This window comes from Microtus oregoni, unplaced genomic scaffold (genome assembly GCF_018167655.1).
Source record: "Microtus oregoni isolate MIOR12 unplaced genomic scaffold, Mior012 000000F_ref0000247, whole genome shotgun sequence".
In the NCBI taxonomy this organism is placed as follows: domain Eukaryota; kingdom Metazoa; phylum Chordata; class Mammalia; order Rodentia; family Cricetidae; genus Microtus; species Microtus oregoni.
Genome location: NW_024543059.1, coordinates 92,718,761 through 92,746,366, shown reverse-complemented (window position 1 = coordinate 92,746,366; position 27,606 = coordinate 92,718,761). Strand labels below are relative to the sequence as shown.

The 27,606-nt window shown below is 46.5% G+C and overlaps 2 protein-coding genes across 3 annotated transcripts in view; both read right to left on the bottom strand.

Annotated features, from left to right (window-relative positions):
* Gnai3 (G protein subunit alpha i3) overlaps nucleotides 1–9,132 on the bottom strand; it is a 39,147-nt gene extending 30,015 nt beyond the window's left edge. Inside the window, exon 1 of the mRNA XM_041649558.1 lies at nucleotides 8,881–9,132. Coding sequence (XP_041505492.1) covers nucleotides 8,881–8,998 — 118 coding nt within the window. The 5' untranslated portion in view covers nucleotides 8,999–9,132. The remainder of the gene's footprint in view (nucleotides 1–8,880) is intronic.
* Nucleotides 9,133–10,176: 1,044 nt separating this feature from the next.
* On the bottom strand, nucleotides 10,177–17,809 carry Gpr61 (G protein-coupled receptor 61). 2 transcript variants are annotated; one of them, XR_005974308.1, is made up of 3 exons: nucleotides 17,748–17,809; nucleotides 12,729–14,903; nucleotides 10,177–12,146 (listed from the first exon to the last, which is right to left on the bottom strand). XR_005974308.1 is itself a non-coding variant. In XM_041651083.1 (2 exons), the coding sequence occupies exon 2, from the start codon at nucleotides 14,318–14,320 to the stop codon at nucleotides 12,971–12,973; it is 1,350 nt and encodes a 449-aa protein (XP_041507017.1). In that variant the 5' UTR covers nucleotides 14,321–14,903; nucleotides 17,748–17,809; the 3' UTR covers nucleotides 10,177–12,970. The 2 variants fall into 2 exon arrangements, 1 of the variants encoding a protein (XP_041507017.1); XM_041651083.1 differs by having other exon boundaries at nucleotides 10,177–14,903.
* Nucleotides 17,810–27,606: the final 9,797 nt, after the last annotated feature.

The window sequence follows — 27,606 nt, the reverse complement described above, 5'->3', positions numbered from 1 at the left end:
TTACTGAGAAAGTCAGCACTAAGGAAAACTAGTAGAAGAGTACATGGGAACTCTCTGCATTATCCTTCCAATTTTTCTGTAAAATATTTTTACTCCAAAATAAAAAGCTTATTAAAATATTTTATTCTAAAAATTTTCTTCATTTACTTATGTTAAGGGTATGACTATTTTGTCCGCATTTATGTCTGTGTACCACATGTTTGTCTGGTACCCAGAGAGATCAGAAGAGGGTATCAGATTCCCTGGAACTGGAGTTTTCTGTGTAACAGCTTTTGGCTGTCCTGGAACTCGCTTCACACACCAGGCTAGCCTTGAACTCACAAGAGATCCACTTGCCTCAGCCTCCCAAGTGCTGAGATTAAAGGTGTGCGCCACCACCGCCCAGCTAGTCTTTCTTGTTTTAAGATTTTTATTTTATTGTATGTGCATTGTTGTTTTGCCTGCATATGTGTTTCTTTAAGGATACCAGATTCTCTGAACCACAGTTACAGACAACTGTGAGCTGCCACAGGGGCACTGGAAATTGAACCTGTGTCCTCTGGAAGTGCAGTTAGAGCTTTTAACCACTGAGCTACCCCACATTATGTGGAAGCCAAAGGAGGTTCAGGTGTGAAGACCAGCTCCTCCCAAAATCTATTTCTAAGCTCTGAGAAATTATTCAGGGACAGTCAAATGTGGATTCTCAAGCACCTTCCTCCTTTGCTTAGTTTACATTGAATATATTAATTTTTGTTACAACTGAAGAACAGAAGGAAATCCACTTACAAAGAGTAATATATCCAAACTAGAACAACTGAACCGGCCCTAACAGTGTTGTTCGGTTCAAACAGTTTGAATTACAGCAACGATACAGCTGATCACTAATCAGGTAACAGGATAACCTGGACAGATAACGAAGAGCAACTTGCTAGAGCCTGCACAAGAGCTATTCAAAAATGAAGACAACACAGAGAAAACGAAATACTGAAATAATTTCTTTTCTCTGTACTCTGCCGAACATTTCCGTCATGGGCAGTTTATAATGCATGTCTTTGGTTTTCAACTGTTTTCCTAGGCAGGTCTGGGATGTTAAACTAACTTCAACCGAACTAAATAGAAAAAATAACACAAAACAGTCCTCTTTATAACTTGTTAAATTATATAAATTCACAATCAAGGGACTCCCTAAGACCCACTTCACTGGTTCAGAGAAGGGAAAATAAAGTTTAGAGATTAGATTCAATCTCACAGGGTTGAAGCTTTATGCCCTGTATTATATGGTGTCTCCATTTCTGAATTGGGTTACCAGTTCTAAGAGGTTTACAAACACTAATATATTAAATTCTGCTGGCTAGAAAACACATTTTAAAACTAATCATCAGGACAAATCAGTGCCCATGGCTCTGCATCCTTCACAGTACCAGACCCCCATCTTAAGTTGGTCCTTACAATTATCACATTAACTCCTGAGTAAAGCAGCTCTCTCTTCACTTCCCCTGAGGCTTCACCCAAGGGAAAAACTAAGCCCAACTGAAGGCCTTAAGAAAAGGACAGCACAGGGAGCTAACTTATCTGTGCCCCTAAAGCTGCACTGCCAAATATTTTTACCTACCCCTTAACAAAGCCTTTAAGCAAAGGTTTTACCAACCCCGCTACTCTTCTTTGTTTTTTTTTTGGGGGGGGGGGGAGACAGGGTTTCTTTCTTTCTTTCTTTCTTTTTTTTTGGTATTGGAGCAGAATCAAGTTTATTTGCCTTATATAGAGATCGGGGTAGTAAGAAAAGTAGCTGTACATTTTCCTCTGCTCCCTTCCCTGCCTCTCCCCTCCCCTTCAATCCTCTCCCATGGTCCCCATGCTCCCAATTTACTCAGGAGATCTTGTATTTTTCTAGTTCCCATGTAGATTAGATCTACGTATGTCTCTCTTAGGGTCCTCATTGTTGTCTAGGTTCTCTGAGATTGTGATTTGTAGGCTGGTTTTCTTGGCTTTATATGTTTAAAAATCACTTATGAGTGAGTACATATGATAATTGTCTTTCTGGGTCTGGGTTACCTCACTCAATAAAAAAAATGGAGTTCAGACCTAAACAGAAAACTCTCAATAGAGAACTCTCAATAGAGGAATCTAAAATGTCTAAAAGACACTTAAGGAAATGCTCGACATTCTTACTCATCAGAGAAATGCAGATCAAAACAACTCTGAGATTCCATCTTACACCTGGCCAAGATCAAAAAACACTGATGACAACTTATGCTGGAGAGGATGTGGGGTAAGGGGAACACTCCTACATTGCTGGTGGGAATGCAAGCTGGTACAGCCCCTTTGGATGTCAATGTGGCGATTTCTCAGAAAATTAGGAAACAACCTTCCTCAAGACCCAGTAATACCACTTTTGGGTATATATCCAAAGGATGCTCAATCGTGCCACAAGGACATGTGCTCAACTGTGTTTATAGCAGCTTTGTTTGTCATAGTCAGAACCTGGAAACAACCTAAATGCCCCTCGACTGAAGAATGGATAAGGAAAATGTATATTTACACAATGGAGTACTACACAGCAGAAAAAAATAATGACATCTTGAAATTTGCAGGCAAATGGATGGAGCTAGAAAACATCATATTGAGACATGGTTTCTCTGTGTAGCTTTGGAGCCTGTCCTGGAACTAGCTCTGTAGATCAGGCTGGTTTTGAAGTCAGAAATCCACCTGCCTCTGCTTCCCAAGTGCTGGGATTAAAGGCATGTGCCTCCACCGCCCAGCCCAATACTCTTTCTTAAAAGTAGTAGACAGAAACATTAGCTAGAGAGAAACCAGAAGTGATGAAGCATAGTCCCTGAAAAAACCCATTGGTTGTCTGTATTTTTTAACTGTTAATTTAAAGGTAACTAATCCAGGTGACATAAATTATTCTGGGTTAGATGTATTAATAACAAGACATCCTATCTCAGGAGAATTTAAACCTACCTGCCAACTACACATAATGACAACTTAACATTGAGAATAATCACATATGAATGAGAGAGAAACTGAAGCAGCGATGGGCTTGGTTCTTCAGTATTTCCACCTATGTCCAACTTAGATTTAATGAACGTCTATTAGAGATAGACACGGTCATTCATTAATCATTATTTCTCTAGCCATACTCTTTTCCTAGAGAACCTGACCTCCTTCGACACTTGAGTCAGCCTTGTAATCTCGAGATACTCCATCAACTCTACCACGCAGCCACCAAAACTCTGGTGGGTACCTGACAAGGTTAGACCAAGCTGATACTTTCCCAGGAATCTGCATTAGGGATCCTGGAAGCCCATGCAAGGTAACAAGACAACTACTAGGCATGGCAGTATGCGAAGCAGGAAAGGTTCAGCATAAGCCAAAGCTGAGGCTGGTATGTGGTGGAGGATGAGGAGTATTGGAAGCAGAAAAAGATGATACGAAGAAGAGACTTAGCTCACGAAGCCGTGTAAGCAGACAGTGACAGTCTGCTCTAGAAGTGAGTGAGGAGGTATTATAATTCATGAGCATGCAACCTGCTTCTATTTCATTTTCTACCTATCCTCGAATGCTGCCTAGTAACTTACGTCTTGTCTATGAAGCCCTCCTTGACTCATCCTAGTCTGTTTCCTGTTCCTTACACATCTTTAGATTTTATTACGTCCTGCAACAAAAGATAAAGAGAAATCCCTAGTTCTCCTGCCTAAAGGACAAAGAGAAGCACGCTGGGTGTGAGTGCGTGCGTGCATGCACTCATGTATTCATTAAAGGTGACATCAAAAACAGCATAAGATCTCAAAATGACAGGGACAGAGCGTACCCACTTCAGAACAGCAATAGGAACAAAGCTCAGTTTCACTAACCTCTGAAACAGACCTCCCCATCAAGAACCATTCTTAACAGAAACAACTGCCCCAAACTAAAAGACTGTTATATAAGTGTAATCAGCTGAAATTATTTTTAAAAGAGCCCACTTGCAGCCTCAACTCGGAAGTCACATGCCCTGTAAATCTTCTAAGCAATGAACACCTACTCCATATTTATCACCGCCTACAACAGCGCAGCAGAGAAACCAGGCAGGACATGGAGAGGTGATACGCTCTCACACTGTGGGAGGGATGAATACACTCACAGGAAGGCACAAGAGGGGGCTGGACGACGGCTCAGCAGCTAAGAGCACCTGTTGCTCTTGCAAAGGGCTCAGCACCCACACAGTGGTCCATAACCACCCTTAACTCCAAATCCAGGAGATCTGAAAGCCTCTTCTGACCTCTGTGGGCAAGAGGCCCACATGCAGTGCACCTACCTACAGGCAGGCAAAACACCCACACACGTAAAAAGTTAATCTAAACATTTTTGCTGTTTTGTTTTTTCGAGACAGGGATTCTCTGTGTAGGCTTGACTGTCCTGGAAGTAGCTCTGTAGGTCAGGTTGACCTCGAACTCACAGAGATCCAGCAGCCTCTGCTTCCTGAGCGCTGGGAATAGATGCATGAGCCACCACCACCTGGCTTCTAAAAAAAATTATTTAAAGACACAAAGATAAGGTTATTAAAAAGAAACTTTATTTTCAGTGCTTGTCTCTTTTTATTTCAGTTTCTTTTTTTTTTCTTCCAGGTGTGATAAATCCTCATGAGAAATTTGGCTTCTACAAACCTTCTCCTAATAGGTGGCAAAAATTATAAAGACTATCACCCTTACATGTAGGAGGAAGAAAGCAGAGTCAGAGAGAGAGCCACCGTGGAGATGCCAGGTCGGACATGCTGAATCTTTCCCGGTAAGCCACGACCTCGTGGTTCTACACAGATTATTAGAAATGGGTTGAATCAAGATGTGAGAGTTAGCCAATAAGAGGCTAGAGCTAATGGCCAGGCAGTAATTTAATTAATAGAATTTCTGTGTGATTATTTCAGGGGTTAAGCTAGCCAGGCGGCAGGATGCAGCCCGCCGCTCCTCGTTACTACACTTACAGGGTAATCAAAGGAGAATCTTGCTTTCAATAACCACATTCTATCAGTAATTTGCTAACTAAATATTATGAATAATCAATTGTATGACATAAAATTTAAATATAGTATTCCAGTTCTCTGCATAAATAGGTTTGCCATAAAATAAATTATTATCGGCACAAGATTAGGAATTGAAGATCTTTGCATATCAACATGAAGAATGTCAAGGGGCAGAAACTAAAGTGACAGACCTCACAAGCAGTCTAATAGAGGGTGCCATTCACTGATTCTCATCTTCTAGACACCAACACTAAGCACTTATGTACATTACGTCATTTCACTTATGGAACAGAGGAATCACCCCTACTTACATAAGTGAACATAATTCACATGGTTAAGTGATTTGTCCTGAGTTTCACACCAGTAGACACAGGTGAGAGCTTAATTCGGTTTTGTCAGAACCCAAAAGCCGTGTTCTCACTCATTACACTAGCACCTTTCGACTTCTGTGACGCCATGACATAGACTGAGAAGCTATCTTTCCTACAAGATTATGCCATGAAAATGAAATGTTAAGTGTTACAGGTTATTAAATAATGAACTGGTATAAACCTTGCAAATGTTTTTTTTTTCTCTTCAAATTATTAAATTGAAGAAATTTGCAGAGACATACACCAAAACGGTCCAAACACTATTTCAAATGCTGTATCTAGAAGCTGTAAAACGCTTTCAGAGGTGGGCATGATGCCACATAATTACGACCCTGATACTGGAAGGCTGAGACAGGAGAGTTCCAGGGTAATCTGAGCTACACACGCCACAAGCCCCTGTCTCAAAACAAGACTTAAAATCTGAACACACAACTCCAAGTAGCACACCTACACCCACGCTATACACACTGGCTGGGAATATTTATACAGTTCAGGAGCAAATGCTGCTTAAATAGCAATTTGGCATAACAAGATCTCCCCATAGCATCTATAGGAAATTCAAACCAAAGGGGCAATTACAATACTGAAGTCTTCCTTAGTAATGAAACCTGTATTAACTTATTAATTCAAACTTCTTAGTACTTTTAATCTGTAACATTGACTTTTAACAATAAACAGCTAATATTCACTGCATGTTTTGCTTTATATTATCATGTTCAATCCTCCCAGCAATTCTGAAGAATCTCTACTTTCTATACCTTGAAAGTATAGAAACTGAGGCAAATGGAAATACTTTCCTAAGGTTGCAGCCAGTAAACACAAATTAGAATTTGAAGCATTCTGACTTCAAAGCCCATCTTGCCTGCAATCACTACATGAAATTATCACTACATACAAAAGAAAATATACAAACCAGGAGAGTCAAGAGAAGATTTCAATTTAAACTAAATTGGATAGTCTCATAGTGTTGAAGTAAAGATGGCTTCCAAGTACCTAAGGAAACTTTCTGCTGTCAGAAGAGTAGAAGGAGGTAACTGAATACCATATAGGTATTTTTATATACCATATAGGGAAATTTTACTTAAAGTATCATGAAAGATCATTTTTAAAAGTTTTTAAATTTATTAATTTTATGTCTGAGTTCTGAATCTGCATGTATGAATATGTATCAAGTACATGCGTACAGACAGTGGATACTGAGACCCTAATCCAGGTCCTCTGTAAGAACAGCAAATACTCATAATTATTGTGCCAACTTTCCAGTCCCAAGAAAGATCGTTTTACCTTCACATATGCGTTACTACACAGTCCAGGTAAGACCAGCTGCTTCTCCAACCTACATCAACTTACTGACTTAATCTGCTCAAAATATTGTTGTAAAAAAATCCTAAGAGGGAAAAAAGATTTCATGGTGTGGTACACGCCTATAATCTCAGATACAGGATCTCATGAGTTTTGAAACCAAGATTCTGTCTCAAATCAAAACAAAATGCTTAAAAAAAAAAGTTGGTTAAAAACAAACAACACAAATATTTCAGTACTTTGACTTTTACTTAAACTTTTCAAATTCTCTAAGCTATGGTGTGTTTAATTTTTTTTTTAATTAAAGGTCTTGGATAGTTCTGCTTGCCTAGGGTTTTTTTCAATGGTCACTATAAAGCAAATCACAGAAGACAAGGGCACATTTTTAATTTCATAATTGACTGATCAATATAGAAAATGCTAATGTCAGGGGCTAGAGAGATGTCTCAGTGGTTAACAGCACTGGCTGCTCTTCCAAAGGACCTAGGTTCAATTCCCAGCACCCACACAGCCGCTGACAACTGAACTCCAGTTCCAGCAGATCTGACACTCTCACACAGACATATGTGCAGGCAAAACAATGCTATGAAATTAAAAAAAAATATTTTAAAATAGAAAACGCTAATGTCACTGATATGGCGATATATGCTGTAATCCCAGCACTGGGGAAACTGACGCAGGAGGATGGAGAATTGGAGGCCCACCTAGACTACATAGTGATAACTGTCTCAAAGCCAGAAAACTAGCAAGTGGGGTGTTTTCTATCTTACTTCTGAAATGCCCCCGTGAACCAATGTCCACCACGAGCTTCAATAGTAAATACTTAAATACCAGCTAAGTACCAGGAACCATGGACAGAAGAGGCCTACCATATAGACACTGGCAGTCCAGAACTATGATTTGACTTCCTATCTTCTGGAAACTCAAACTCCATCGAGTAACCTTTTCTTTATATTCAAGCTGCCTCGTAGAGCTTCCACAATATATACAGTTCCCAGCACATCCGAGAGCACAGAGTGAGTCTGAGATTATGGTGGCTGCGGCTGTCCTCTGCAGCTTTGCAAAGGAAAACTGGTACTCTCCGGTGACTCCTTGGAACTCAATCTATCTACAAGTTCTGTTGCTTACAGAACTGTGACTCGTACATATTCTCACCGAACAGATTCCTCAGAAATATGAATAATGAAGGCGGCTGGATTTATTGGTAAGCTAACACCAGAGGACTTTACTTGATCTACTGGGCCTATTGAAGTTTAAAACTCAATTATCCTGACTAAAACATGTCTGACTATGTATAAAAGCCACTTGAGTATAAGGCAGCGTGCTGTAGTCCGGAAGCCAGTATTTTTACTTTAAAAACCGAATAATAAACCACTCCCGCAAATTTATCAAATCTTTACAGTAAATACACCCCCATTCCATATATTCCTGTTCTAACTCTATTCCCAATGCACATCATTCCTAGAACGTCACCACTGTAATCTAGTGCCCACTAATCTATCACAAACCTCAAAGATGGCATTCTTTCCACTTTCTCAGCTTACACCATCCCTATCCCGTTAATAAAAACAGGAGTTACAAAACCTCTAGAGAATGTTTAAGATAGGAAAAGTTGAAAAAGTAAGCCGGACTCTACACCCAAGTTTTCTTCTATACCTAAGAACTTCTCATTTATTTCACCTGCCTCCCCCTATATGTTCCTGGACAATCCACCTTACTAACAGTAGTGTGTGTGTGTGTGTGTGTGTGTGTGTGCTCTTTTACAAACAGCAGGTTCTTTATTTGACCCCTCTGTCCAAGCTTCTCTCACCATTCAATCCTCCCAGCTTTATCCTGCCATCAGGTATCAAACTCACAAACCCCGGACAAGCCCATCCGACACCACACACTATCCTCCTCAGCACGTTCCAATCCAACGTAAAGCCTTCCTTAATATCGGTCCCTTCCCTTATGAGCCTTTCCCGGATTCTCAACAGTCTCAAGGCTCCAAACTCCCAAACTCTGCTAAGCACCATCCCAGGCCGGTTACACCCTCTCCAACCTGAAATCCCCACGCCTTCCGGGGCCTCAGTCACCAAGGCCAAAACCCGCCCTATGCCGGGCATCCCCTCCCAGTCCCTTCGGGGTCCTTTCCGCCGGCCTAGCCAGACCCCTCATCAGCTCAGCTAACTCCCCGGGCCGGGCTCTCGGGACTCTAGCACTCCAGCTCCGCCCCCCGCCCCTCACCGAGCAGCAGCAGCTTCACTTCTTTGGCCGCTTTCTCCCCGTCCTCCCGCAAGTTGCGGTCAATCATCCTGCTCCGCTCCACCGCCGCCTTGTCCTCGGCGCTCAACGTGCAGCCCATGGCGGCGGCGGGAGAGGGGACCGGGCCCGGGCTCACTCACACACCGCGGGAACCACGACTCCACCGGCTGAGACGCGTCTTCGGCTGGGCGGTGGCCTTCTCCGTCAGCTCCCCTAGAGCCCGGAAGAACCGGATATCTACTGTTTACGACACTTCCGGCGACGCCCAGCGGCCGTTACCACTCGGAGCACTGTGGCGGTGCGAAGCGAAAGAGGTACGGAAAGCGGAAGTCCCCGGGAGTCTGGCCGGTCTCGTGAAGTGCTGGTGATCCGTCGCTCCGCACCTCCCGGCCTTAATACCCGTTTACCTCTTGGGCTCTTGGGCTCTTGGGCTGGCACAAGTGTAGCAAAAGAGGGCCTTCCAGCTCGCTGTGTCCTCTTGAGGTCGCACAGAAGGTTTGGTGGTGAGGACCGGATTCCTAAATAAGTGCTCACACCCCTCTGGAAATTTAACCGGGAAAAAGTCTCCCTGGCTAGAAAAACCCTTTTGATCAGTGATTGTGGAGCCCGGGTCTCTGCCCAAAGCCGAATGTTGGATACGTCAGCCAAAGCTGTCCCAGCCTGCTCTTTGAGATGGGAACAAACTGCCCAGCCTGGTTCCATCTATGCCTCACGCTACACCCCATTATGCGGAGGAGTAGGCTTCCTCCTGCCCTTAAAGGATATCTTAGTCCTTCTGCCGCAAAGCATGAATTTTCTGTGAGCTGTACGTTTGCCTGGCACTCCTATGTTGGCAAAGGATCACTCGACTTCTAGCAAATAATAGAACATGGAAAATAGGTGTAGTTCATTCATAACATTTCGCTGCTTCCCTTTCTCCAATATAAACCAAGGGCTCTGTGTTAGGTACTTAGTCCCATGTCTGGATGCAAACCAGTGCATCCTTCTTTAATGAGAGTTCCTGCATGATAGCCACAGCAAAAGGGAGGTTTAGTAAAAGCTGTTTCTCTAGTATCGCCTGAAGATTTACCTTCACAAGGTTCTGATGTATTTATAATTCTGAAATGCCTGTACTGCCAAATAGCCCCACAGTGGCTCACCACTTTTAGGAAGCAGCACCTTTTTCTGCAGCCCTTGAGCCCTTCCCTGGAATTTAAAACATATTTCTTCAGCAGAAGCAAAATTTAAAATACAAATTCCAGACAGAAAGGTCTATACAGTGAAAATTAATTAATTAGAACCATTTAATTAGAAGATTGACCTCATCCATTTCACCATAATGCTTATCAATTCCAAGTCTAAAAAGTCGCCCATTCATTTCCAAATGACCATTAAAAAGAAAGAGCCTGCTTTTCCTTTGTGATCACTTCCAGGGGAAAGAGGAAACACATTTATTGAATACCTATTTGCCAGGTATAGGTGTTTCCATGTCTCGTCTCTTAATCCTCACAACAACCCTGTGAGGTAGGTAATATCGACCCCCATCGCCACAGATGAGGAAATAGGCTCAGAGAGATTAACCAGCTTTCCCATGTCCACACAATGAGTACATCCAGCTGATCTTAACACCTCTTTTTCTACCAGGCCTCTAGAAGGGCATTGCTTGGGGACACCCAACAGAAAGTCTCAAGTTTTTATCACCTCAATACCAAGCTGTAGGCAACAGTAACTGACAGGGTGATTGTCTCATCCTGTTGCTCCCAGAAGACCTTTCCAGAGCTAAGGATTGTATTCTGAACTTTACCAATGCATCTTGATGACTAGAAAATTCCTGGACGGTGGCTATAGCAAAAGTTGAGGAGAAAGTTTTCAGCATAATACAAAAAAAAGTTTTACTTCCTTTATGATCTGTTCCTACAGCCAGGAAAAAAAAAAATGGCAAGCAAATTCTTATATGCCACTTACTAGCTAATGGCAGCAAGGTCTTAGTGTTGGGTATTTCAGTATGAATTGGAGCTACCCTTGAACGTCACCCTTCCTTTTACGTGAAGCAAGGGTCAGAGGGCAAAGTTTAAAAAAAAAAAACAACAACAAAATGGCTGCCAAGCAGTGTTTTACACACACACACACACACACACACACACACACTCAGGCCTTTCCTGTTTCTATAGGGCTCACACTGCCATCTTCTGGCATTGTCTGGGTCTACTAGCTAATTGGTGGATTCATGGTTTATGAAAGTTTTTCCCTTATGATACAGTAGGAAGGAAATTTCTCAGCCTCTAGGAAGAGAGGGAGAAATGGTTTTGAAGATAAAAGGACACTCCTTACTGTGTATACTTCCTAAGGGATTTCCCCAGTGTAATAGGCCCTAGACTAGAAGACTACACAAAAGATAGGAAGACAGACTGGAAATTCACCTAATCCAAAAGGGGAAAAGCTGTTTGCCAGGTTTCATCAGATGGGTTGTTTCCTTCGCTAGAGCATTTTGTTTCCACTCCCCACACTTTGCACAGTCTGCAGGGAGGCTCTGTGTATCACTCAGTGGACTTTCAGAAGTCAGAACCATGGATAGATTCTCCACATTGTACTACTTTATCAGATCTACATGCTCTACAAAAATACAAATATCTGATCAAGTTAGACTATGCACTCCTTGAAGGCAGAGACCACACATCATCTGTGTGTGTCCCAGCGAATGCTGGCATTCAGCTACACACTGAATAAAACTGAAGGAGTCAGTGTTGATATCAATATAACTTTTATCATAAAATTTATTAGTTGTCCAAAGGGGAAACTACTCCACTCCAACACACTTTCCCCCTTTGTTATTTCTGTTATGAACCAGAAATTTGTTCAGGTGTAGACCACATCACCCTCTAATTCTACCTTGATCCTTTGGTATTCAACTGCGGGAAGTGGAATGGACAGGAGGTTCCAGATAGGTAGCCTGTCTAGGTTGCAATTAATCCCTCTCCATTGGAAATACCATTGCTGATACTAACCAACATGGTTCCTATAGTCTTAATCAATAAACAGCAAAGCCCAACTCTCTGCCCTCTCTCCAACCCAGGGCTGCAGGTAGGAGACACATTTAAGTCTTTATCACAGAAGCTAATTTTGAGAGCAATGAACGAGGAGAGGGAGGCATTTCATGGACTGTGGAAACCCCACCCTTCCCCTTGCCCGACCTTAGTCTCTTGTACCCGATTGTCCAGGGGGCTGGAAGTGGGTCACTGCCATGAGGAGAGAGATCAGGGAGGCCAGTCCTGGAAAGAAAAGATTGGCAGTATTATTGATCAGAGTAACTTACCTGGCCTTTCAGTATCCACCCTCAGCTCTCTGATCCCCCAGTTAGTCTAGCTACTCAAAAGGCAGGGAGGAAAGGGGCAGCCTGTCTCGTGTTTGTCTGTGCTGAGATCAGGACCCAGACCTCATCTCCTCCATGCAGAGAAGAGAACAGGAGAGAGCTGCAGAGAGTTTTCCTGTCTTCTCCCCCACTACCCTTACTGCAATTTTTTCTTGCGCTGTTGGCAAAATCCAGAAAAGAGTTCACCCTACTGGTCTGCTCACTTTAAGAGAAATCTTAGACATTTAACTTTAAAAAGGAATCTGTTAACTCATGATGACACTTGGCTACAGTTTTTTCTTTTTTTAGCTTAGTAAGTGAGAAGATGTGGGCCACTCCCTTCCCTTGTTTTAGTGTAAGTATTACCCTGAACTATTACACCAGAGAGAAGTAAACCTCAATGGTCCCCAGCTCCTAGCCTGCTGCTCCAACACCTGCCCTTAGGAAGTTTCCCTGTCTCCTGAGGCATGAGAAGTTCACTGGTAGAAAGGTGTCGCCTCACCTTTGTGACCCTTTTCTCTCATCATCGTCTCACCAAACCCAGGTTCCCTCCCCCAATAGTCAAAGAGCACAGCCAAGTCCAAGGCTTTTGCCACATGTCCATCCTGTCAACTCTGGTCCTGACCCAGGAAACACCAAGCAAAAGCTAAGTCCAGAGACCCCAGCCCAAACCCCAGCCAGCTGGAAAAGGCAGTCCTTAAGATCGTAAACCAGCCCCAAGCCTTATTTCCCTCCAAGTGTCCATCAGGACTCCAGCTTTTGTGAGGGGGCGGGACGGAGGTAGCTGTCTGACATGATGATGTCGCTGGTAAGTTGCTGCTCCAGGAACTCCGAGGTCTCCTCAGCAATCTGGCCTGGGATTCGAAAGTCAACAGCAGGTGGTGGCTCCCGCTTAGGGCTGGGTAGGGGCCTGGAAACCCAGTTCTCCGAGGTCCCCTGGAGGAACTGCAGGAAATTCTCCTCAATAGAGCCCTCCCGACTAGGCAGCCTCAGCTCCTCCTCTGGAGCCGCCTTGAAGAAGCAGACAAACTGTTTGCTAAGCTCGCCCCGGATCTGACGGTTGAGACATCCATAGAAAAAAGGGTTGGAGGTGAAGCAAAAGTAGCCGATCCAAGTCACCACGTTCTCCACCTGTCCTGTCGAAATGGGCTGAGCGCTCAGGGCCACGTAAAGATGGAAAGAGAAGTAGGGTAACCAACAGAGCAGGAACTGGCCTCCTACAGCCAGGAGGACCACTGCTGCCTTTCCACCCCCAAACGTCCGGTGTGGAGTGGTCTGGTGAGCCCCAGAGCTGGTGACCATAGTAGAGCGGCTACTAAGAGACTCAGAGCGTTGCCGGGGCGTCTCCATCCACGTGGGCAGCGGCCCGTGTTGCATGGCCGCCACACGAGCCACTCGGAACATGCTGCAGTAAACCACAAAGATCAGGATCAAGGGCAGCAAGAAGTAAAGAACAGCAAAGACCACCACAAAAAGCTGGCAGTAGACACTATGGTTCCATTGGAGAGAACAGCCTGGGTTAACACTGGGAGCGCCTTCCTCCCAGGAGACCCTGCCCAACACTGGCACAGAAGCCATGGCCAGGGCCTTTATCCACACGCCCACTAGCACGGAGGCCACCAGCCCCAGTGTCATGCGTACCTCGTAGCGCATGGGGTGGACCACATAGTAGTAGCGCTCCACGTTAATGGCAGACACCGAAAGGATGGCCAGGCTGACAAAGCAAACGCTCAGGAACAAGTAGAGGCGGCAGGCCACCTCCCCGAAGAGGGCGTGGTCAAAGAGAGCGGAGCTGGAGAGCATGGCCAGGGGCATGAGGGTCAGAGCAGCCAGTAGGTCCACCAGACAGAGATGGAAGACGAAAACAAATTTTCGGAGGGCAGGTGTCTTGGCAATAACAGCCATCACGGCAGCGTTGCCAGCCACAGCAGTAAGGTCCAACAGGAGCATGAAGAAGAGGGCCACGGATTCTGAAGCCACGTCCTGCAGTCCCAACTCGGGGACCCCGCTGGCAGTAGAGGGACCTGGTGTTTGAAGGGCTCTTCCCAACGTGGATGTGTTTCCTGATGACTGGGGGATGGATGAGGACTCCATGGGGTCGAAAGAGGACACCCAGGGCTCTTTCTGTTACGGGCCCATCCCCCATCCTACTCCTCAGCTCTGGGTGGTAAAGCCCAGGCCTAGGCTTCCCGATGGATTTCCTTGGGGGCCTTGCACTGGAGTCTGTAGGGCAGGCCTTTATCACAGCCTTCCAAACAGGGCTCTTCTGTAGTGGCCAAGCCAGGCAGCTCTGAACTCAGAAGCTCGTGTCCAGTTTCTGTCAGGCGGTAGACCCAGGGTCAGTCAGCCCTGGTGAAGGGAAGCGGCCCACTGGCGAGGGGCGGATCCTCACATGCAGTGCTCCACCTTCAGAGTGGTCTGTGGCACCTTTCTCCCCCTTTTTCTAGTTCTCCATGTTTTTCTTCCCTTTTGAGGGCAATTCTAAATCCTCTGTCTCCCTTCTCCAGGGTCCTGAGTAGTCTAATAAGACAGTGCCCTGGCTTTAGGGTGCCTTGTGTGAATTCTCTGATTTCTCGTCAGAACTGGGAGTAGGAGAACACGATTCAGCTTCTAGGTCCAGGTCTGGGCATTACTCACTCTGCAACTCTTCTGGACTCCAGTTTCCTCGCGAAGGCATCTGTTAAAAGAAGGAATAACACCAATTTCATAACCTCACAGCGTCTGGTTTGGTTGCTTACGAGCAGCACTGATCCCACGGAGCAATGGTCACGTGGTGCACGGCACACGCAGTGTCCTACGCACTCCATGCCATCAACTCATCTTCGTCCTCACACGATCCTATGGACACACAGTAGGATCTCCATTTCTCCACAGATAGACCTGCAGCCCAGAGAACCCCAAAACACACAACACCGGCAGCCTGGCCCCAGGGACAGTTCTTTTGCCTGCTATCCCTTGCTATGCAGGAAAGTAGCTTCCCTATCGACTAGAATCATAAATTGAGTACATCACTGTCAAGCTTGATCAGACCCTACTAACATCTCTTCCCCACTCGAAGGTTATCGCCCAGGAAGGACAGCTGTGCCTTAGTCCCTCCTGACGTCATCACCCCCAAACAAAAGCTGCCAGTTTGGGAATGATGAGGACGCTGCGGTGAAGACAGAATGTCCAGCTGCAAGGGACGCCAGCTCATCTACTCCTGAACTCCCGCGGCCGGAGGGCGCACGCCACTGGAAAGCTGTCCTTCCCTTCCTACTCTTTTGTTTGTTTTTGAGACAAAATTTCTCGGTGTAGCCCTGGCTGACCTGGAATTCACTCTGAAGACCAGGTTGGCCTCAATCTTAGAGATCCGCCTGCCTCTGCCCCAGAGTGCTGGGATTAACAACAAGTGCCACCACCGCCCAGCTCAGCTACCTGCTCTTTAGCCACTCGGGTGACTGTCCTATGTCCTAGCTGGTGGAGGAAGGGCATCTCAGCCCAAGGCACTTTTGGTTCTGGCCTCCTCCCATGGTCACAGAACAAAGGGTGAGAGCGGATGCCCCTGTGAACGGGGTGAAGGTGCTGGGGGCAGGGCAGAGGGCTTAGACGGCAGAATTGGGTACACAGAAAGCAGAGAAAACCAGACTAAACCAGCACCTCCCACCTCTCCTGATGACGCAGGTTGCGTCCATTTTATGTGTCATTATTCACATGAAGTTTGTTCATAATTGAAATAGGTGTCCCCAGAGTAATATATGCATATCTATACATGTATATATTATATATTTTAGGATATATGAGGATATATATCTCTCTCCCCAGTACACTATGTTGAGTCAAGCAGTGTAGAGAAAAGCTACAGACCGGCCATTCTGTAAACAAGTTAAAAGTTTTCTGGACCATTCTTTCTGCAACTGTGAAATGGGAGGGTTGGCCTAGAAGACCATGGAGCTTCTGACGTAGAGCATTTTACTGCTCTGTGAGTTCCTGGGATAGGGAGCACCTGGCGGTTGCTCCACTCTAAAGAAAGATCTTTCATTTCTATAACTGCAGTGAAGAGAACCACACAGCCTGCCAGAGCCGTACTTCTCTCAAAGTTACTCTACAATCACCATAGGTTTGGGTGTTACTATAAACCTCACACTAATCCAACTTCTTACATGCCTTGCATGCATTACGTGGTCAGGGCAATTCCTGTGAGTTGAATCAAACTCAAATTGACTAATCGAATCCTGGCCCCAGAATACAAACTCCCAAAATATTCAGTCAGTCATCTGTGTGCCAGCCAGGAGATTCTCTTCTGAGAAGGCTAGCCCAGGCTCCTGGATTTGCGGCTTCCCTAACTTTGAACAATTGCCCTAGAGACTTGCATCTCTCCAGGGAGATGTCAGATTCTCATAAGACAGTCTACCAGGAAAAAAAATGCCCCAAAGAAATACTAGATGATGCATCTTTACCCTTTACTCTCCATATTCATTCTACCTGAGAGTGGGGTCTAAAAGATGAGGAGTTCAATCCAGCAACGCCTAGCTACTATCCCTGGCTGAGAAGAGCAGGCACGGTTTTCATGTGGACACACGGACACACAGGGGTGTTATGCAGCCATGATGGAGCCTTGGGCAAGAAAGCACTGGGCATTTTTCTTTCTTATACCCCTCCACCACCACCAAACCACCACCACACACACACATACCGGTCTTGTCAAAATTTTGACAGTGGCTTCAAATTCCAGGATTCCAATTTACCTCCTAACAGACAGACCAATATACTTGGCTACTTGGTACTCTTTCATTCATGGGCGGTTATAGAGGGGAGGGTGGTGGTGTAATGGCTTCACAGGGGAAATCCAAGGAGCCTGACTCCACTCCTAGCTCATGTCATCACGCCTTCTCCCTCCACAGACGTATCCTCCCACTACCCCGTTCAGGACCACCTCCAAGACCTTTCAGGACCTGGAAGGCTTTGCCCCTATAGGCTCCGAGGTCTGGTCTCTGGCAGGGCCAAGATCGAGTGTCAGAGATCCTCACTTCAGGATGTAGGATGTGCACACGTGCCTAGCCCAAGGCCACAAAGGTGTTGTTGGGATTCACACATACCTGGGTCTCACATCCAGAGCCTCTGGGCCAAAGATCAGAGCTGGGCCGGCCTTCGGGCAAGAATATGGCCCCTCTTAGGCCAGGGGAGATCTCCAGGGACCTTCAATACCTCTCCCTAGCAGAGCTGCCCACGCCCAGGACTCAGATGCCCATCATCCTGGAATGCCGAAGGGCCTATTCCTTGGATGTGGGGACCTATCTCTATGACACAGAGCCGGGCAGACGGAGAATGCTGTCTGTTGCAGGATGCAGTTACTCTTGCTAGCAGGAGATGACCAATCTCCCATTCCTAGGTTTTAGAGATGGGACACCTGGGACCCCAGCCTATGACAGAACTGCCCACCATACCACAGGGTGTGCCACCCCTTGGAACACCACCCTTCTGCAGCCCTCACCACCAGGCCCTGGGTCTGGCTTCCATTCCTGGCCTAGTCGGCAACTCCTACCTTTGCTGAGCAGCTCCCAGATCCTGTGTGATAGCTCCACTCAGCTGATGCTTCTCCAAGGCTGCTGAAGCCTGAACCACTGCAGTAAGCGGAGAGAGGCAGCCAGCAGAGCAGGATGCTCAGAGAGCTTCTGGGTCCTAGTGGCCTCCTGCTTTCCACCAGCCCCCTTAAAGCCACTTCTGGAGCAAACAGCTGGGCCTCAGGACTTCCAGGCAGGGTGCTCAAAAAGCTCCGTTCCTCACATTTCCCTCAGGATTCTAGACTGTGTCTCAAAAGGCAAGCGGGCAGGGAAAACTCTCCCAATTGGCCTGGTAAAGAAAAGGCCCTAGGCACTTAACAGCTGAGTTACCTTGGGCCAGTCATTTCCATTTGGCCTTTGTTTCTTAGCTGTTCAATAGAATTACGGGGTAGATAGCGCCTGAGGTTTCCGACAGGGTTATTATTTATGGCGTGGTTCTGTATGATACCAGAACCAAGATGCTTCTGTATAGGCAGCCGGAACTCCAAGACTAGAGCTAGGGAAAGCTGAGGCTCCTGAGGTGGATTCACGGTTTGACTCTTTCAGAAAGTAACACATTCATACAGCAGACAGATTAAGGGGTGGCAGTGGGATCTGACCCTGCATTTGTCCCCACCCCAAGCACACCCCCATTATTTTCCTAAAGTGGATGTTTATTTGGAATGCCTGTGAGGGTTTATGGAGACAGGGGATCTAACACCTCCTGAACTACCTTTTGCACATCTGCACCTCAGCTCCATGGAGGCAGCGTAGAAGCCAGATTCCCAGGAAGGCTCCGGGTGGTCTGCGTTTGGGCTGGACAGTGGGCACTTCTCCCACAAAGTGTCAAGACTGTGTGACAAACCCTTAGACGGGAGAGAAGGGGTCTGGCCTCCTGCTGGCTCTGAAGAATATTGTTAGTGACTGATACCGAGAACAGGTGCCTAACAAGGCAAGTTATGATTTCCCCAGAATATGGACTCAGTATTTTTTCTCTTTTAGGTTTGTTTTGTGTGGGGGGGTGTTTTGCCTGCACACGTGTTTGCTGCCCATGGAGGTCAGAAGAGGATATTGGATCCTCTGAAACTGGAGTTAATGGATGGCTGTGAGCTACCATGTGGCTGCTGGGAACCAAACCTGGGTCCTCTCTAAGAGCAACAGGTGCTCATACCTGCTGAGTCAACTCTTCAGCCCCAAGGCATCCAAACTCTGGAAGTGAAGACATCCCTCCAAGTCTACCCCCAATAGAGCAGAGCCTCCAGCCTGAACAAGGAATTCAGATCAGATCTGAAGCTGTCTGCCCCCAGAGCCTCGGAGGGGGACACAGGCACATTCAACACCTCCTTCTGGCTCCAAGGGAATTCTAGAATTGTTTACTAGATCTAGACAAGGAGTCATAAAACCAGTGATTTACCCAGGGGACTCAGAAGGTCAGGCTGCCCTGCCCCCCCCCCCCAGGGTTTCTCTGTATTAACGTCCTGGAATTTGCTACGTAGACCAAGCTGGCCTTGAACTCAGAGATCCTCCTGACTCTGCCTCCCTCTGCTGGGATTAAAAGCGCACGCCACCAGCCAGCCTGGTTGGACAAGAGAACTGACTTCCTAAACCTGGTGAGAGATCATGGCTACCACCAATCACTGTCTCTGGATTCTTAACGAGTGGCAGACTCATGACCCATGACATCTTCGTTTCTCATGCCAGTGTTTAAGGTAGCGACTGCCTCCAAGGAAAAAGAGGGCACAAGGTGAAGCGACTTCCTCCGGGCCAAATAAAGCCAGAATCAATATCTGAACCCAAATCTGTTTAAAGATAAAACGATTTCTCAGTCTTCCCTGGTCACATGACCTCTCTGGAGTCCCGAGGTGACACTAAGAAACAAAAGCAGAGATTGATACCGGGCCCAGAAGCCTGTCCAAGGATTCAGAGAGAGCTCGAGCCGAACTGATTGTGCATTAGTTTTTCCATATGTGAAAAAGGCAAAAGGCCTCGCTCCCCAGTGTCTCTAGTGGGGAGTTAGTGGGAGTTAGAGAGGCTATAATACAGATGGAGTATGCTTCCCAGGGAGCTAGCACAGCTATTATGACTGGCCAATAAGCTGGGATGGGGCCAAGGGCAAGGTCATGAGCCCTCTACTAAAAAGCTACTGGGGAGAGGAGTATGAAGGAAATGGTGGGGTCTAACTCATCTTCCCAGATGCTGGAAGCCATCTTGGCTCTGGGAAGAGGGAAATGGACCAGCGGGCAGGGGAGGAAACTGCCTAAGGCTGGAGCAACTGATAACAGCAATGCTAGTACCAGTCAAGGGGCAGAGGTTACCTCTTGAAGTCCGTTCAGTGAGGGTTCAGAGTAGCTGTTGATATAACACCTTTACTCTAGGCCATTTGTTTAGGGTTTTGTTGTTGTTTGTTTGTTTTGAGGAAGTGCCTGGCACTGTTGCTTAGGCTAACTTTGTACATGTGATCGTCCTGCCTCAACCTTCTGGAAGCTGAGATTACAGACCTGAGCCACCATACCCAGCTCAATCCCCTCCAGCACAACGGAGGAGACGAGAAGACCAAGTGAGAGAAACTGAATGTGGTCTTCCAGGTCCCACCAGCAACCCTCGGTCTAGTGTGCACACCTGGGACCCCTGTTACACGATGTGGGGAGGACCCCCATCCCCACAGTGTCATGTCTCTTTTGAGGGTCAGGTGGAGCCTTGGGAGCTGATTGCTCCATCCTAAACTCCTCAATAGAGGCCGACCCCATCTTTGCCCATCCTCCTCTCTTGGTAGGCTTTCCCCACCCCATCCACTCTTTTCTGCCCGGGATGAAACCGTGAATTCAGCTGTACATCCTTTACTCAGTAAATGGTGAGAGGCTTTCTGGATGCTCCTCCCCACCTTCCCAAAGTGCCTTCCCTGCTCAGTGGTACCCTCTCTTCCTTCTCGGGTCCCTCTGCTTTCTGGCAAAACCTGCTCTCAGGAAAGAGCTCGATCAATCCCTTCGCACAGAGAGCAGCTTCGTGTGTGCTTTCTCTCTCTCCGGGGAATATTAACAATTTAACAGGGAAACAAAGGGAAGGAGCAAAATGTTAGGATGACAGCAAGGACCAGGAGTGTCCCTGAGATCTCATTATTATATACAGAGTGCCTGTGAAGCCACCTATTCTCCGGGCTGGCCTCACCCCAGCATGTCAGTCAGCAGCATTGTGTCCTTTCTGTACCCATCTCCATCCTCTGGACACCCAATCATTTCACCCCATCACAGACACCCAAAGAGCAGGCTCTCAGCTGGGGCCTCCCCACTATGGCTCAGGCCCTAGATGTCCAGAGACCCGGAACATCAGCCTCAGGGTACCTGCACCCTAGGCATCCACCTCCCCTACCCCCATTTGAGAGGGCTGGGCAGAGGTGAGAGCCTTTCCATTTCTTTTGTTCCCCCACAGTCTGGCCCACACCCCCTGCCGGGAGCCAAGATCCCACAGTATATTCAGCCTGCAGCTGCCACTGGTCATGTGAGCCCATTGCTAGGTTACAGGGACCCAAAAATAAATCCTTCCCAACCAGATTAGAAACTGGGGGCCTCGGATGAACCAGGCTCAAAAGAGTGGCAGGAACATCCACAGTGAATGAACGGGCCTGGCCATGCTGTCTGCTTGCTAACCAGCAGTCAGTCTCCACCCCGGACCCCCAAAGAAAAACTGCAGATAGCTTCTGATTCCATAACAACACAATAAACAGGTTTATAGGCCGAGAGGCCATCTTAGTGGCAGTAAAGAGCAGCTCAAACCTTGCTTCTGTCAGGAGCGCCAATCCAACACCCTCATCAGCTTGCCCCCCCCCACCCCACCCAGAGGCCTCACCCCACACTAGAGCCCCGCGCAAAGCACCACTGACCGTCTGCCTGGGACCTGGGGGACAGTGAGGACCAGTTGTTCTTTCCCAGCCAGAAAGCAGGCACAATGCTGGACCTTTCATACATGTAGCCCAGTCTTCTGGGTCAGTGCAGAAATGGAGGCTCAGAGAGGTTGTGTGACTTCCTCCAAGCAGCAGAGCTGAGTTGCTAGGAGACAGCATCACTTGATGGGGAATGGGGTGTGGAAGAGGACAGGAAGTACAAAGGAGGAAAGGGGAGAGGGTCCCTCAAAACTCTTCCCTGGGGCCTAACTATCTAATTGGCCCTGCTTGCTCTGAATCAGGGTGCTGTCTCCATCTGCATGACGTCTGCCTCCTCCAAGTGAGATGGCAGCTTATGGAGGACATACAGCACACAGACACACAGACACAGACACACACACACACACACACACACACACCGCCCCTGTGGCCACAAGCTTTGGATCTTTGGAGAGACTATCTCTGCTGTTGAGGCCTGGGGAGGAAGGTGACAGGGAGAGAGTCCTCAGAGTTTAGTAGTCCAGGGCCCACTCTTACAGATCAGAAGAGCCAGAGGGGGCCATATTGCCCCAGGCTACACAGTTAAAGTGAATGGGGGGCCAACCTGACTCTGAGCTTCTAGGTTTTATCCCTCTCCCCCCTGCTTTGGTCTGTTACTAAGAATGTAATACTTGGCTCAGGGCAGTCTGGAGTCCTTCCCAACACCCTGGCACCCTTCCTCAACCTACCTCATTTCCAAGACCCTCCCAATTGCTGTACTCTTCAACAAAGAACTTTCTCCTGACCAGGTTCTGGGAGGGCCAAGACTGTCCCTCATCGTCACTGTACAGACCCTGGATCCCCTGTTCTGCATACTCCTACCATCTTCTGAAGTCACACAGCGCCCTTTCCTCACCCCATTCTGCTCCCTGCAGCCCAATCTGCTGGCTCCATAGATTCAATGTGAGCACATTGTGTTCCTGCTTCGTGGGGAGTGGGATCCAGAGACAAGGTAAGCCTCGCCTCTTGCTGCACCAAGGGTGGGTTATAAGCTATAAGGGGAGTCGAAGTGCTATGTAGATCCAAAGGAAGAGGGTGAAGAGGAGGAGCAGGGGGAGGAAGGGGGAGGAGGAGGAGGAGAACTCCATGAAGAAAGAAAGCAGATTTTCATGAAGTGCATGAGCTCTAAAGGAGGGATAGGATCGGATTTGATTTGATTCTTTTCTAAAAATTGAGAAATTATCCTTGTTGGACTAGAGATATACTCAGCTGGAAAAGCGCTTGCCTAGCGTGCTCAGAGGCCTGGGTTCAATCCCTACTGCGGAAACATCATAAACCAGGCACAGTAACACACGCCTGGAATCCCCCAGCGTTGGGGTGATGGAGGCAGGCAAATCAGAGGTTCAAGGTCATCCTTGGCTACATAACAAACTGTAGGCCAATCTGTCCTATGTGAGTCCCCGTACCCCAAATTTTAAATTATTATTCATTTGCCTATCTATTGTGTGTGTGTTTGCAGGTAGATATGTGTTATACATTTGGGGTTGTGCACATGCGTGTGAGGCCAGAGGTCAGCCTTGGGTACCTTTCTTCAGGATCCATCCACTTTGTCTTCAGTTGTGTGTGTGTGTGAGCACTTGTATGCCACGCTGCACGCGTGGAGACTAGAAGACAGGGTGGGGCATCAGTTCTCTTTGTCTGCCTTTACATGGGTTCAGATGGAACTGAAGCTGCAGAGTTTGTGTGCCGACTGGCTCTACCCACCCAGCCGCCCGACTGGCTCTACCCACCCAGCCGCCCGACTGGCTGGCTCTACCCACCGAGCTGCTTGGTGCCATTTTGTTTTGATTTTTTCCCAACACTTATTTATTTTCTTTGTGTTTGCATATTGAGAACGTGGTGGTGGGGGAGAGAGAGAGAGAGAGAGAGAGAGAGAGAGAGAGAGAGAGAACAACTTTTGAGTGGTTCTCTCTTTCCACTATGTGGATCCCAAGGACTGGTCTGAGTTCAGTCCCTCTCTGTTTATTTTGTCTTGTTGTTTGCTATGAGACAAGGTCTTTCACTGGGAGCTGGGGCTTGCAGCGGGGTGGGGGTGGGGGGCTCTGGATCTTAGGGCACCACCTGTCTCTACCTCCCACATGCTGAGATGACAAGATGACAAGCTTGGATGTTTTTGTTTTTTAATACAGTGTTTCACTTTTTAGCCCTGTCTGTCCTGGAACTCACTCTAAGACCAGGCGGGCCTTGGACTCACAAGAGATCCACCTACCTCTGCCTACCAAGTGTTGTGATTAAAGGTGCATCTGACATGCCCAGTTTAGCCTGTCTTTTTTTTTTAAAAAACAAAAACAAAAAAACAAAAACAAGGGCTGGAGAGATGGCTCCACGGTTAAGAAAACAGGCTGTTATCCCCAGAGGTCCTGAGTTCAGTTCCCAGCAACCACATGGTGGCTCACAACCATCTGTAATGAGATCTGGTGTCCCCTTCTGACATGCAGGCAGACACGCAGACAGAATACTGTATACATAATAAATAAAAAATCTTAAAAAAAATAATAAAAATAAAAAAACAGAGTCTAAGAATCAAACTTAGCCCCTTATACACAGAAAACTTTTTACCAGCTGAGCTATCTCCCCAGCCTCAATTCATACAGCCGCACATAGAAATTGTATGGCTTAAGGCACAACCTGACATTTTGACAACTGTATACAATGTGTTAATAATTAGATCAGGATAGTTAACATCAATACAGATTTACCATTTTTTTCTTTTTTTTTTTAAAGAAAAAATGTATTTATTATGTATACATTTATTTATTTATTATGTACACAGTATTCTGCCTGCATGTATGTCTACAGGCCAGAAGAGGACACCAGATCTCATTACAGATGGTTGTGAGCCACCATATGATTGGTGGGAATCGAACTCACGACCTCTGGAAGAATAGCCAGTGCTCTTAACTGCTGAGCCATCTCTTCAGCCCCATTTCTTTCTTTTAAAAATTCGCTTATTTTTATTTTATATACATGAGTGTTTGTTTTGTTTGCTTGTTTTTTGAGGCAGGGTTTCTCTGTGTAACTCTGGCTGTCCTGGAACTCACTCTGTAGACCAAGCTATCCTTGAACTCAGAGATCTTCCTGCCTCTGCCTCCCGAGTACTGGGATTAAAGACATTCTGCCGCCGCCACCTGGCTGTATATGAGTGTTTTGCCTGTGTTTATATATGTGTACTACATGTATGCCTGATGCGTATGGAGGCCAGAAGAGAGTTTCTGATCATCTGGAACTGGAGTTCAGGACAGTTGTGAGCCACCATGTGGGTGTTGGGAGCTGAACCCAGGTCCTCTGCAAGAACAGTAAGTGCTCTTAACCACTGAGTCTATGCTCCAGGCCCTTTTTTAAATTTTATGTGTATGGGTATTTGTCTGAATACTGAGCATGCAGTGCCTTCCGAGGGCAGAAGAAGGCATTGGATCCATTGGGACTGGAGTTATAGACAGTTGTTTGTTGCCCAGTGGGTGCTGGGAATCGATCTCAAGTCCTCTGAAAGAGCAACCCTTGCTCTTACCCTCTGAGCTATCTCTCCAGCCCCCTCCCGTTTATCATTTACTTATGCTGAAGCATTCACCCACTTTCTAGGAACTATTTGGTGTACGTTTTGTTCTGTATTTGTTTCGTATTGTTCTTCCACAGCTCAGGCTGACGCTGTACTCCCAGTCCTCACACCTCAGCTTCCCAAGTGCTGGGATGACAGACGTGTGTCTCCATGCCCAGTTCTAGGAGCTGTCTAGAACTGTCTAGGAGCTGTTGAAAGAGTCTGTTACTTGCTGACCACAATTAGCTTGCTGTGCTGTGGAATATTAGAAGCTACTTCTGGGTGGATGTTAACGTGAGTGACAGAAGGAAGCTGAGGAGGAGTGGCTCAGGAGGAAGGCACGGGCTTAGCCAATCGAGGAGAATGGAGGCTTTGATAAAAATTTTTCAGGACTTGTGCGTGCTGCCTCATTCTCTGTGAGTTCGTATGTGCTTCATTCTGTTGTGTCTGTGTAGAAGATCTTAATTCCTTGCTGTCCTCCATGCCCTCTGGCTTGTACATTCTTTCTGCATCCTCTTCCTGAGGGTTCCCAGAGCCCTGAGAGGAGGGATTTGATGAAGACATCCTGTTTAGGTGAGTATTTTGAGGTTCCTCACTCCCTGTGTATTGTCTGGCCATGGACTTCTGTATTTTTTCCCATCAGCCTCTCTAATGAGGGCTGAGCAAGGCACTGATCTATAAGTATAGAGAAATGTCAGTAGGACTCATTTTGTTGCTACATTGCTTTTTTTTAAAAAAAAATATTTATTTATTTATTATGTATACAGTGTTCTGCCTGTATGTCTTCCTGCAGGCCAGAAGGGCACCAGATCTCATCATGGGTGGTTGTGAGCCACCATGTGGTTCTTGGGAATTGAACTCAGGACCTCTGGAAGAACAGCCAGTGCTCTTAACCCCTGAGCCATCTCTCCCACCCTACATTCCTTTAATAGGACAGTAGTATTTGGTTTTACCCTAAGCCTCTGGGCTATCTAGTCTCAGATTCGTGGTCACCCAAGCTGTGGCAGGTATGATAATCTCCAATCGATAATCAACTGCAAATGAAAATATAGTTTTCTCCCAGGGAGTCTCATGGGGAAACAAACTCCTGGGAGGGTAGGCCTCATGCCCAGCAGTAGATGGCCAGCAGAAAATACACTCAAGGGCTGGAGAGATGGCTCAGAGGTTAAGAGCATTGCCTGCTCTTCCAAAGGTCCTGAGTTCAATTCCTAGCAACCACATGGTGGCTCACAACCATGTATTGGGGTCTGGTGCCCTCTTCTGGCCTGCAGGCATACACACAGACAGAATAATGTATACATAATAAATAAATATTTTTTTAAAAAGAAAGAAAACACACTCAGTGGGGACTTTGGAGGCTCCTTGTCTCATAATATTGTGTCAGAGCTTTTTCTTTTTTTTTTTCAGAGCTTTTTCTTGTTTAATTTTTTTTCTTTTTGCTGTCTCTCAGTTTTGTGTTTTTATGGGATTCCTGGAAGAATAAGTGGGTTCTGCATCTATATCTGTTCCTTGCAAGCTTTCTTGGGCTCATTTCCTTTCGTTTGTCTGTTTTGTCCTATTCTGATGTGTTTGCTTTCATTTTATCTTACTATATTATTATTTTTGTTTGTTTTTTAATGACAGACAGAAAGGGGGTGGATCCAGATGAGGCGAGGTGGGGATGAACTGGGAGGAGTAGAGGGAAGGAAAACTGTAATCAGGAAATAATATATGAAAAAAAACTGTCTTCAGTAAAAGGAAAAAACTATATTAGGATCCCTGAATGACAGTACACCTTGTAATCCCAGCACTCAGGAGGCTGAGGCAGGAGGATCATGAATTCAAGGTTAGCTTAAGCTACAGAGAGACTGCCTCAAAAGAAAGAAAACATCAGAGAAGATGGCTCAGATGTTAAAGCCCCAGTGGTGCAAAAATGAGGATCTGAACTTGGCTCCCAGAATTTGTGTAAAAATATCAGAAGTGGTTGTAGGTGTGTGTAACCCAGTACTGAGGAGGCAGAGGCAAGAGAGTCCCTGAGGCCTTTTGGAACAGCTAGTCTAGTCTAAAGGGTGAGCCCCTAGCCAATGAAAGACCCTGTCTCAAAAGAGATGTAAGGCGTTGCTGAGAATGATACCCGAGGTTGTACTTGGCACCCGTCTGCATACACATACATGTGCACATGCACTCATCACACATGACCTTCACAGTACAAGGACATGTACACACATGCGTACACATATACACAAAGAAATGGAGAGGGCAGGGAAGGAAGAAGGAAGGCAGATGAAAAAGAGGAAAGGAACCATCAGGATGTCTTTAGTCGTCCACTCGATGGGAAGATGATTTCTATGTAAGAAGTGAGGATAGAGAAGTAGCTCTACCGAACTGCAGGGGGCTTTGGAGCCAGCCTGAGAGGCCAGGCTTGGACGTC

Coding starts and splice junctions, on each gene's coding strand:
- Gpr61 (XM_041651083.1), bottom strand. CDS start 14,320: ATGGAGTCCTCATCCATCCCCCAGTCATCAGGAAACACATCCACGTTG.